General features: G+C 44.6%; 1 protein-coding gene across 1 annotated transcript; it reads left to right on the forward strand.

The window, feature by feature from the left end:
• The first annotated feature begins 1,769 nt into the window (after window positions 1-1,769).
• Window positions 1,770-12,638, forward strand: PDRG1 (p53 and DNA damage regulated 1). The gene is given in 6 exon segments (XM_081196784.1): window positions 1,770-1,886; window positions 1,888-1,983; window positions 4,018-4,093; window positions 8,134-8,208; window positions 9,665-9,745; window positions 12,186-12,638. Coding segments are annotated over 6 exon segments (513 nt in total). The 5' UTR covers window positions 1,770-1,784; the 3' UTR covers window positions 12,269-12,638.
• Window positions 12,639-12,910: the final 272 nt, after the last annotated feature.

Raw genomic sequence — 12,910 nt, forward strand, 5'->3', positions numbered from 1 at the left:
ATTATTATTATTATTATTATTATTATTAGAGACCTTAAATTCCTATAACATACGCAATTCTTAACATGCTCCCTTGCTGCTCCAAACACTCTCTAGAGGTCCAAACGCTCTCTTCCTTCGGACCTCTCCTCAAAAGCCACCCCCTTTAAATCCTATGAAGGTTTACGTGTCTACTCGGAAGCCAGTCCTATTGAATTCAGTGTGCAGCTTACTCCCAGGTAAGGGGCTGCAGCCTTGGTCTTGCAGTGAGTCCGGCTGGAGAGCCATCATGGTGCAATAGCGTCAGACTACCAGGACCTCGAGGAAGACCAGGGTTCGAATCCCCCGCTCAGCCATGAAGCTCACTGGGGGTGACCTCCCTCAGCCCAACCTACCTCACAGGGCTGTTGTGTGTGGATAACATGGGTGCTGACTCAGTGGCAGGCCTTTTTGGGAAATGCCGCCGCCAAGCTTACCCTGAAGGGAAGCCCCCCACCCCCAGAAAACCCTTTTTCTTTCTTTTTAAAATAGTTTTTATTGGGTTTTACATTTTTATCACAATCACATCATAAAAAATACTACCAAATTGAATTCCCCATCCCCCCCTGAACTTCCCTTTCTAGGTTTCTTTTACGTCTAAGCTTCCTCTGCTTGCAATACTTACTTCAAAATTGTAAAACCCTTTTTTATGCTGTTGAGGACAATAAGCATTTAAAATAGAAATAAGAGTTCTTTTAGCTGTGGAATTTGTGCATTACAGTATTTGTATTATTAGGCTGTCCGTCAGTTTGTTTTTACAGTATTCTGCTTTTATTCTGTTTTTTTATCACCGATGTTCTGTAATGTAAAAATATATTTAAAAAATAAAAAAATTGTCCAGTAGCACCTTAGAGACCAACTAAGTTTGTTCTTGGTATGAGCTTTTGCATGCACAGAAAAGCTCATACCAAGAACAAACTTAGTTGGTCTCTAAGGTGCAACTGGACATTTAAAAATATTTTTTAATATACTTCTACTGCGTCAGACCAACACGGCTACCTACCTGGTTCTCTAATGTGTTTTTTTAATGTTGTACACATTAATGTTATCTTCTGATAAAGGGAGGTATATAAATTGAATTAATAATAAATAAATGATGATGATGATGATGATTGTTGATGATGATGTCAGGCAAGTTCTGCTTGCATTTTCAAGGCAAACGCACAGTTGCAATTCTTGTGCTGTTTTCATTTCCTGCTTTTTACTTGCTGCTTTGAAAAGAAAAGAAAATACATTGGATTAACAACAGATAAACTAATAGGATATGAACTTGCTGAATTAATTTCTAAAAAGGGATACAAGAACGGGAGACGTGAGGAAGTCGGGAAAATAAGTTAATTGAAGATGAGAAATTAAGAAAGAGGGAATTTTTGTTGTTGTTTTTTTGTTACTATATGTGTTTTTATCTCTTTTTTCTTTTTCTTTTGATGTGTTTAATGTTTGTATTTTTGTATTGTTTTTTGTGATTTTGTATTTTCTTTGTCTTTGTATGCTTTTCTATTGTGAAAACTTAATAAAATATTTTTTTAAAAAAGAAAAGAAAATACAAACCAACAAATGCGATAATATAATATAAACAAAGCGGCATTTCCCACGGAAGAGCAGCAAAGCCCTGAAGTTTTAACGGAGCCACTTTCGCTATCCGGAGGGCCACCCGGTAGCGTGACGGTGCAGGGAAGCCGGCTACCGACTGGCCCAGGGCCGGGGCCCCAACGGCGGAACCGGGGGACTAGGAAAGGCGGCGGGCCGGGCCTAGCCGGGTTGCCATGGCGACCGCCCTCCTGGAGGCAGGCGAGGCGCCTGCGCGGAACGGCCTCCGACTAGGCCTCTCCTCCTCCTCCTCCTCCGCGCCGCGGCTCCCCTTCCCTCCGGGCCGCCATGGGCGAGCTGGAGCCGGACGTGGCGCTGCGGGTGCTGGCGGAGGTGGAGGAGCTGGCCGAGGAGGTGATGGGCGGGAGGCAGCAGGTAGGCCTCGGGGAGGGAGGAGGAGGGAGCGGGCGCCCCCAGACAGACCCCCCCCGCCATCTCAACCGCCCCCCCCAAAAGTGTAGGGCAGGGAATGGTTAAGCTCCCCTTCATGGCAAGGTTAGGCTTCCTCAGCTTCCAGGTGGGCGGAGGGTGCCTTAGCTGATTATTTATATATATATATATATATATATATATATATATATATATATATACACACACACACACACACACACACACACACACACACACACACACACACAGCCCGTGGGGTGTGTGGGTGTAATATATATATATATATATATATATATATATATATATATATATGCGTGTGTGTGTGTGTGTGTATATGTATGATGTTGTTTAGTGTGTGTGTGTAACACACACACACACACGTATTGTTTAAGCAGTAAACAATATATGTATGTATATATATGTGTGTTTGTGTGTGTGTGTGTATGTATATATGTACAGTGGTGCCCCGCAAGACGAAATTAATTCGTTCCGCAAGTTTTGTCGTCTAGCGAATTTTTCGTCTTGCGAATCACGAAATCCCATAGGAATGCATTGAAAATCAATTAATGCGTTCCTATGGTCAAAAAAAGTCCAAACAAAGCCAAATTTGGTACAACAACAGTTTATTAACTGCTCTTTAAAGTCACACATACTGTAAAGAGCAGTTCAAAAATTGAAGGGAAAATAAATTAACTTTATAAACAAAACATGTCTTTGTTTTTAGACAAAGGAAACAAAGTCGCGAGACGTTTTCGTCTTGCGAAGCAAGCCCATAGGGAAATTTCGTCTTGCGAGGCAAATCGAAAACGGAAAAACCTTTCGTCTAGCGAGTTTTTTGTCTTGCGAGGCATTCGTCTTGCGAGGTACCACTGTATGATGTTTAGTGTGTGTGTAATATACACACACACATACATATATTGTTTAAGCAGTAAACAATATACGTATGTATGTATGTATGTATGTTTATGTATGTTTGTGTGTGTGTGTGTGTGTATTACACACACACCATGGGCTTTGTGTGCATTCCCTTGTTGCAAACCTGTGCCCCCTCCTCCGCCCCAGATGCCTTCAGGGGTGGCTGGAGTTACAGTCCTACAACATTTGGACGACCAACTGTTGTTATCATTTATTACATTTCTATTCCACCCTTTGGCCAGGGACCACAGTTACCCACCCACCCATCCATGCTTCATCATTATTATTATCAGTGCTATTTTTCCTAGAAAAAGAGGTGCCAGAACTGACCATGGATGCCTCCCTTGTTCTCTTATTTAGGCAAGGCTGCCCAGGTGTTTAGAAAGTTGGTGTGTGTTTTAATTTTCTTTTTTTTCAGTCTTATTGTTTTAACTTTTTGAAAACTTCAGATTACTGTTGTTAATTTCTCCAAGTGATACCGTAATTTTATAATTTTATTGCTTTACCTTTTTTTGTAAACTGCTTTGAGGGTGTGTTTTTTTACGATCATAATTTTTGCACATTGTATTGATTTCTTACCTGCCCTTTTCTGTAAGGCCTTAGGAACAGTTAAAAGGTAAAGGTAAAGGACCCCTGATAGTTAAGTCTAGTCGCGAATGACTTTGAGGTTGCGGCACTCATCTTGCTTTACTGGCCAAGGGAGCCGACGTTTGTCCACAGACAGTTTTCCTGGTTCATGTGGCCAGCATGACTAAGCCGCTTCTGGCGAACCAGAGCAGCGCACGGAAACGCCATTTACCTTCCTGCCAGTGCGGTACCTATTTATCTACTTGCACTTTGACGTGCTTTCAAGCTGCTAGGTTGGCAGGAGAGGGGACTGAGCAATGGGAGCTCACCCCGTTGCGGGGATTCGAACTGCCAACCTTCTGATTGGCAAGCCCTAGGCTCTGTGGTGCAGACCACAGCGCCACCCACACCCCATATAGGAACAGTTAGAACAACATAAAAATACAATACGGGGATCAGGGGAGTGCTTGTGAACTGGCCTTCATGGAAATCTTGTTGTGACACACCCTGAAGGTTTTTTCCCCATTTCTCCCTTAGATTGTGGATCTGGGTATGAAACAAAATCAGAACCGGGAGGCCCTGAGGGCCCTGAGCAAGGACATGGAGACTTCAGGTGAGAGGTCTTTTCGAACATCACACATTGCAGTCCATTGTAATTGGCGACAGTTCTCCAGTGCCTTAGGCAGTCTGCCTTTCCCATCCTGCCACCTGAGATGCTTATAAAAGGAGATGCCATGGTCTGAACCTTGCAGTTCCTTTGTGCGCATATCATGTGTGCTGTTGTTGAGCTGATAGTCTCCTGTCCCTTTTCAGTCTGTCTACAGAAACCCATTGCTTCCCAGAAGCATATGGCACATGGCAGTTTGAGAGCTCTGATGTCTGTCCAGGTCTTCCTGTGTACAGTGGTACCTCGGGTTAAGAGCTTAATTAGTTCTGGAGGTCTGTTCTTGACCTGAAACGGTTCTTAACCTGAAGACCACTTTAGCTAATGGGGCCTCCTGCTGCTGCCGTGCGATTTCTGTTCTCATCCTGAAGCAAAGGTCTTAACCCGAGGTAATATTTCTGTGTTAGCGGAGTCTGTAACCTGAAGCGTATGTAACCTGAAGCGTATGTAACCCGAGGTACCACTGTACCAGGATTCCAATAATACCAATGTACCAAAGTATAGGGCAGGTATACCTTGTGCTGTGCTGCTTGCTTTGTAAGTTTTTTTGTAAAGCAGAACATAAAGCAGAACATAAATGTAACTTTCTCCAAGGACCCCAGATTTAGCATGTTTTCCTTGCAACTATCCTGTAAATTACACAAGGCTGACAGCTAAGGAGTTCCCAAGACCTCTTGCATGGAGAAGTGATTTGAACTTGGTACTCTGGCCACACAGGCCTCTTTACTTGTGAATGAAGTTCACATTTGTTCCTGCAATTTCGATGTCCTATATGCCTCTATGCTGAATCTAGATTGTCTTGAGACGCCTGTAGATAGATAGATAGATAATTTATTGCAGTCGGAGACCAGCTTATAAAACACACTTGGGGGTACAATCCCAGAAGGAAAACAAACATTTAAAATAATGTACAACAATAAATTTAAAATTTATAAATGCAATAAGCGTATAGACACTTAAAACTTTAAGATGAGCTGCCGCAGAGAGATGACTCAGAGTCATCCATGGAAACGAGTTTGGGGATTTTCTTAATGAACTAGTTTGGGTCGGGGCATGGTCTGCGCCTGCAGATCTGTACACAGAATCTGGCGACCATCTGGGTCGTCTTATGATCTTTGCATAACAAGAAAAGGTCAATTTTTTGCTTTTCTGGGAGGTCAGCGAGCCTCACCAGCAGGGGATTAATGGTCTCACTACGTGCCTCTTCGTAAAAGGGACATCTAAAGAACAAGTGCTCTGGGCTTCCTATCTCCCCCAATGAACAGGCGCAAAGTCTCTGAGCATATGGGACTTTTTTAAAGGATCCTTCCAGGACCGGCGAGGGCAGAGCCGAGCTTTTGAGACTCCTGTATTTTCTCTGACCTCCGCCTATTTTATTATTTACTGCTGGAACTATAACTGTAGATGCCACTGTAGAGCTAAACCTAATAGAAACTGCCCCTTGCCAAGCCAGCATTATTTTGAAGGATGCGATAGAAAGAATTCAGGTAACAGCAAGGGCAATTTTGTTATGTGGAATAACTCTTTCATTTCTTCTTGAGCATTTTGACTAGAGCAAGCTTATCAAATGCAGCTGTCTCCTTCATGCACTGTAAGAGAGCCTAAGATGGTCATCCCAGCATGAAGTGAGAACAAGCTCATAATTGTAGAAATGAGTAATTGGCTGCAGATGCCGCTGTAGAAGTTGAATGCACTGTGATTACGACAAGTTCCTATAAGGCCCTATACGGCTCAGGACCAAGTTACTTGTTGACAGACTGCCTTACCTCTTCTGTAAATGTTACAACCGCTTTTTGATTTTGCCTTAGACTTTCTATATTTGTTAGGTTTGGTTTAAATTGCTTGCATTTGTATTGTTTTGGGATGTGGTACACTCAGGTGGAGGGGAAATCATCTGAACACCTAGAAATGTGGTGCTTGGAAATTTGAAATATGTCTTCAGCTCTGTGTTGGGCTGTCTCTTAATAATTAGATCCTTTCCCTCCACACCTGTATAAATAAATCACTTTATAAGGTCAGAAGAATGGCAGTTTCTCTTCTTTTCTCGGTATCCGCTCAATAGAGCAGACAGCAGAAGTTTCATAATCCTGCTTAGTAGCAGGACAGGGAATCAGCCTGATCCCAGTCACGGCTTTTGCGTCATGAATTTTTGCAGTGCTGCTGGTAACTATAAATGCAGATGCCACTACGGGAAATAATGCAGTAACTGTAGTGTTTAGTGATAACTTATAATAGTTACTGTTACATTTCACAAATTGCGCTGGCTCCCCGCTCCCTTGCTGCCAGCCTTCAGCCTGCCCGTCCTATCCAAATGTTTTCTGGTGACACGTTAAGTTGGGTGACTAACGTCTGCCGCAAGTGGCAGCCGCGTCTCCTCTTCTCCCCGGGGGAAGATTGTGCTCAGCAAATTGCCTGGCTTCCCTCACACGCAGCAAGCCTTTTGCATTAATGAGGGCAAGGCGGAATAAACGCGCTGGGCCTGCGATGGTGCTTTGCTTCATGCGCGTCTTAGGCCAGGCCTTTGTGCTGAGTCTTTGTCCAATGATGGTGTCTGCTTCACCCCTCTCTTGTGGAATATTTCTCATTCTCAGGCAGCTTTTCAGAGTCCATTGACTTCCTCCCATCCCAGCCCCACCAACTGGGTTGCATTACTACACTTGATCTTAGCCAAAAGGCCAAGAAACTGGGTTGCATTCAAGAGTAGTGCTAAAGTGACCATTCTGTCAGCCCAGGAATTTCTGTTTGCCCAGTGCAACCATCTCCCCTCAGCACCACCATCCCACGTGCTGTTCTGGGGGTTCTCCCAGCCCTCTTGAGCAAAGTTGAGGAGGGCACAGAGGGAGGAAAGGGTGGGATAAAGTCCTGTTGTGCTAGTGAGAATTCCCACGCTGATGTCCACTAGCAAAACAAGTTAGTTGAATACGGCTTCCAGTTTGATAAGGGGTAGGGCAGATCTGGGTATACAGTCATACCTCGGGTTAAAAGTGCTTCAGGTTGAGTGTTTTCAGGTTACGCTCCACGGCGACCTGGAAGTAACGGAGCGCGTTACTTCCGGGTTTTGCTGCTCGTGTATGCGCAGACACTCAAAATGACATAATGCGCGGAAACAGCGAATCGCGACCCGCAGGTACGGGTTGCATTCGCTTCAGGATGCGAACAGGGCTCCGGAAGGGATCCCGTTTGCATCCAATTTTAGTATATGTGCTGCCGAAGCGAGCACGGATCCCGTTCGCATCCAGAGGTACCACTGTACAGTGGTACCTCAGGTTACAGATGCTTCAGGTTACAGGCGCTTCAGGTTACAGACTCCACTAACCCAGAAATAGTACCTCGGATTAAGAACTTTGCTTCAGGATGAGAACAGAAATCGTGTCCGGGGGTGCAGCAGCAGCGGGAGGCCCCATTAGCTAAAGTGGTGCTTCAGGTTAAGAACCATTTCGGTTAAGAACAGACCTCCAGAACGAATTAAGTTCTTAATCCGAGGTACCACTGTATTTATTTTGTTAGGTGGTTGTTCTAATGAGACTTAGAAGGTGTTCATGAGCTTTAGGTCAGGCATGACCAAACTTGGCCCTCCAGCTGTTTGGGTACTACAATCCCCATCATCCCTGACCACTGGTCCTCTTAGCTAGGGATGATGGGAGTTGTAGGCCCAGCTGGAGGGCCACGTTTGGCCATGCCTGCTTTAAGTAATCAGGTAGGACCCGAACCAATGGATTCAGATGGCAAGCAGGGAGATTCCAGCTAAATATTAGGAAGAACTTTCTGACGGAAAGAGTTGCTTGGCAGTGGAAGGGACTCGCTCAGGAGGTCTTGGACTCTCCTTCGCTTCCTTGGAGGTTTTTAAGCAGAGATTGGATGATCATCTGCCATGGGTGTTTTAGGTGAGATTCTTGCATTGCATTGGGTGAGACTTGATGACCCTCAGGGTCCCTTCCCACTCCACAATTCTATGATTCTTTAATGCAGATTCGTCTTCTTGTTTTCAGATAAAGTCATGGTTTGCTTTGGGAACATGTTTGTGCAGTTTGGGAAAGCAAAAACCAAGGACATGTTGCAGAGAGGTAAGAGCCCCGTTATGTTTTCTGTCATCTGTATGGAAAAATCTGTGGTTTCGAGAGTCAAGTCAATTTGCAGTTCATCATCTTGGTTCTCTTTTCATAGTTTGTACCATCTTGGCAACTTTGTGCTGATGTGGCAGATGCCGTCTGAGTGCATGCTAGCTTCTAAGGCTTTGTCACACGCTGTCAAACTTTTGCCTGCACCCTGCAGTTATGAGGCCTGTCAACCAGCTTGATGTTATTTAAAATGAATTGGGGGGGGATTGGGGGATAATTGTCCCCAGAGACAGAGGGTGGAAGAAGCTGAGTAACTGGCCACTGAAGGGGAAAGAGGACATTGTCAAAAGCCTTACTGAAATCAAGATACACTATGTCCACAGCATTCCCCTGATCCCCCAAGCTTGTAACTCTATGAGAAATGAGATTAACCTGCCATGACTTGTTTTCGAGAAACCCATGCTGGGTCTTAGTAATCACAGCATCCTTTTCTAACTGTTAACCGTTTAATTTCTGCTATGGGACCTTTTCTAGTATCGATGTCAAGCTGACCAGTTGGTAGTTACCCGAGTCTTCTCCCCTCCTCCTTTTTGAAGATGGGGACAATGTCGTATTAACTGTGTGTTTCTAGAGAATCTAAATAATTTAAATAACAACTTTTGAGGCCTAAAGTGACTGAAGCAAATCAGCCAAATTGTATATTACACAGAGCCCCTGAACTGTTACCCAGCCAGCCTTGAGGGGAAATCCCATCCTCCTTTCAGATGCAACTGTATTATTTATTTGTATTTATTTACAAAAATATTTTTATACCGTTGTATCATAGAAATATATCAGCAGTTTACAACAATGTATTAGTTTAGTATTCGTGTAATTAGTACTAGTAGTGTACAGCAAAATCCATGTGTTGGAATTTTATTGAAATTGTTGGTGTGCAAGAGATGTCCCCAAATTGTTGTGTTTAGTTGCAGTAAATAAAAATCTTTGGCTTGTAGTCGCCAGTGAGATATAATTCATGCTGGTTTAAACTGAAGCTTAAATGGGAACTGCCAACCTAGCAGTTCGAAAGCACATCAAAGTACAAGTAGATAAATAGGTACCGCTCCAGCGGGAAGGTAAACGGCGTTTCCGTGTGCTGCTCTGGTTCGCCAGAAGCGGCTTAGTCATGCTGGCCACATGACCCGGAAGCTGTATGCCAGCTCCCTCGGCCAGTCAAGCGAGATGAGCGCCGCAACCCCAAAGTCGGTCACGACTGGACCTAATGGTCAGGGGTCCCTTTACCTTTAATGAGTTGAAAGGGGGGCGGCATCTTAATACAACACAACGGCAAGCTTTCCAGTGCGGAGAAAGAGTCCTTCTACTACAGTGCTTGCTCCCGAGAGACAAAGCAGGGAATAAAGTGGGTTAATTCAGGTAGTGAGTCTTAAATCTTCCAGGTGACATGTCACTGTTTTTTCTCTAGATCAAGAACTCCTAGATGAAGAAATAGCCAAGTTGCGGAAGGAGCTGAAAGTGAAGGTCAACCGTCTCTTGGAAGCTCAAGGTATTTGCCAGACAGGCTGGAATAAGGTGGCTGCGTTTGATGGGGAACAATGGGTTGGTTGGCTCTTGATCAAGTGCTCAGGGCTCAGAAGTTGCCTTCTTGCCTCCATTCTTCATGCCATCTCGATCAGCAGTAGTGGTTTGGGATAACCATAGTGGTTTGGGGTGAGCAGGATTATTCTTTTAAGAGCAAGTGTGCGCTTATAAATATCTGAGAATAGGCTGGTTCAAGTCTACTTATTGGGGTGTTTGTTCTCTATAAGCTAAGCAAGGGGTGTAGTGGAAGCTGAGGCGAGGCAGGGTAATTTTGTTGGTTTTTGTTTAGTTTAGATCTTGCCCTTCCTCTCAAAGGACCTCAGGGCAGGAAACACATCAATAATCAAACAAAAGAAATACAACAACCACGCAACACTCCAAAAACAGTGATCTCAGGGACAATGCCTTTCAACCATCAAATGTCTGGGTGAACAGGAACCTTTTGAGATTTCCCCCGAAAGTCAGTAATGAGGGAGACAAGTGCACCTCATCCGGGAGGGCATTCTACAAATGGGGAACTACCACTGAAAAGGCTCTGTCACTGGTCAATATCAACCAGGCAGCCATGAGACCTGGCAGAGACCCAGAAGACCTTGGAGCTTCCCTACTGCTGGGGAGTGCTCTGGAACAGCCTACTTTATGGTCAAAGTGTTTCCTCCATGGAATGAGACAATTGTAAGAAAAGGTTTCTGCGGAACAACTGCAACAACAAAATTTGTTGTACCATGTCTATCTGACTGGGTTGCCCCAGCCACTCTGGGCGGCTTCCCACAAAGTGTAAAGGAAAGCTATAAATGAGTTAAAAGTTTATAGCAGCTACAGGATTCTAGATCAGAATCCTAGCGTGAGGTGGGGAGGTTTTCACCTTGGCCACCTCTGCAGCAGTCTTGACCTGGGATCAGGCCCCACACACCTACTATTTGCACTGGAGTAAATGCTCCCATTTCTGCCAATCAAAGCTTTTCTTTCAACGCAAATAGCAGGATTTCTTTTGGGGAGGGGAGGTCCGATTTGGGATCGCAGCGTGGAGCAAAAGGTTTTGAACTTCCGTTGTGGGGGGGGGGCACGGGGTTCCCCCACCTGCTCTGTACCTTTTGAAATTCATCCACACAATGGTTAGCTGTGTGAAGGATGCCTCGCCTAGTTTGTATGGTTTCCACCATCTAAACCCCTTTCCCTCCTACCCTACTATCAGTGTCCAAGCTAGGATGCATCATTAAGCAAAGCTTTAGCCGCATTGCCACAGTGGAATGTTTTTTTCTTCTTCATCCCTTATTGACAGTTCATAAAGCTGCAGGGCCTGAAGGTCGCCGAGTCCCTCGTGCTATTCCAGAGCAGGCTCCTTCTTTCCTTCCCCCGTCCCCCACCAATGAGGCTGTAGTCTTCTGAGCGTCCTTTGGCAGAAACTGAATCAATTCAAACTGTATTTGCTCACCTCTGTCCCAGCTCTAAGCTTCTTGGGCCAAATGTTTGTCCTTTACCGCTGAGCACTTCACAGCCAGTGATGGCACATGTGGTCCCCAGAAATCCAGCCAAGGGAGCCAAAGCCACACTTTGCAAAGGAAGCTGCAGATTCCCCAGTGGCTCGGCTGGTGCTTCTACTGTGGCTCCTCCCAACCTTTTTAACACTCTTCACCTCCTTGCTCTTTCCTATTTTATTTAAAAAAAATATTTTTATTAAGAATTTCAACATAACAATTTATCAAAAATACATCATCCTCATTCCCCCCATTTTTCCCCTCCCCCCAAAAGAAAAAAAAATCCCTCTCACCCACCCCCAGACTTCCCTCAGCTCCTCTCTGTGGTTTTTCAGCACATATTATTCTCTGCATATTATAAAATTGTAAAGATCCTTAATTTATCTGTCCATATGTTACCAATAAAAAAAATGTATATGTTTATTCAAACCCTGCCAAGGAGTCCAGTTCATTTTGTTGTTTCTTTAAATACTTTGTAAAAGGTTCCCATTCATCTTTAAAGTCACAGTTGTCCTTGTCACGTAGTTTGTGTGTCAATTTCACCAATTCCGCATAGTCCATCAATTTCTCTTGCCACAGTTCTTTGGTCGGGATTTCCTCGTTCTTCCATCCTTGTGCTATTAAGACTCTTGCCGCCATTGTTGCGTACATAAATATGTTTTTCAGTTTCTTTGGCAGGTCTTTTCCTACAATCCCTAACAAAAATGCTTCAGGCTTTTTTACAAATGTTAATTGGAACATTTTCTTCAACTCGTTATATATCATTTCCCCAAATTTTTAAATTTTACTACAGTCCCACCACATATGGTAAAAAGTCCCTTACATTTCCAACATGTGTTTGAGCCAGTTTTATACATTCCTCCTATCTGCACTGGTGTTATATACCATCTGTACATCATTTTCATGTAATCCTTGCTCTTTCCAAAGGTAAGCCAGAGCTGAAAGGCTACAGCCTGAAGCCTTTGAGCGCCGAAGAGATGCGGTTCATGAGAAACGTGGTGGATGGTTGAAGCGGCTTCCTGGTGTGGATTTAGCAGCCGCCTCCTGCACAGAAAAAACTCGAGAGAGCTGCTCGCTTTTCAAAAGGCAGATTCATGTATGCCTGAAGAAGGAGGTTTCCTGAGCTGTTGAGCATCTGATCCCTGGCATCCTTTGTTGGAGAGGTTTGGGCTTGGGTGAAGCAAAATGCTCAAGCTGGTGTCCTTCTGCAGTTTTGACAGTCTGACTGAAGCACAAGCATTGAAGTCCGAAGAGTAAGAGGTTGCAATGTTGTCGTCGTAAGATGGGTTGCTGAGTTCTGACTGCTGGAAAGGAAGTGGCAGGAACAGGACACGAATGCACACGTCTTTGTACTAATAAATTGTATGCTCAAATCCAAAAGCAGTGTGGCGATGGAAAGTGTTCTTTTGTGCAGCTTGCTTGTGTTAAGATTCTTCGCCCGAGCGCATCAATTCCTATGTGTTAAAACTCTGGGCACAAAGCCCATAAAGCCACACATGCCCCTTTTGCCCAACAGGCTGTCTTGCTGTGGGAAGGGGGTTGTGAGCCAGGTGTGCGAAAACACCAAACGGCGCAGCTGGGAATGCTTGCCTCCTCCCTCAGCTCCTGCCAAACACCTGGCCCTTCTGCGCAGCTTCTTCCAGCTTAAAATG

This window comes from Podarcis bocagei (genome assembly GCF_964188305.1).
Source record: "Podarcis bocagei genome assembly, chromosome: 5".
NCBI classification, from domain to species: domain Eukaryota; kingdom Metazoa; phylum Chordata; class Lepidosauria; order Squamata; family Lacertidae; genus Podarcis; species Podarcis bocagei.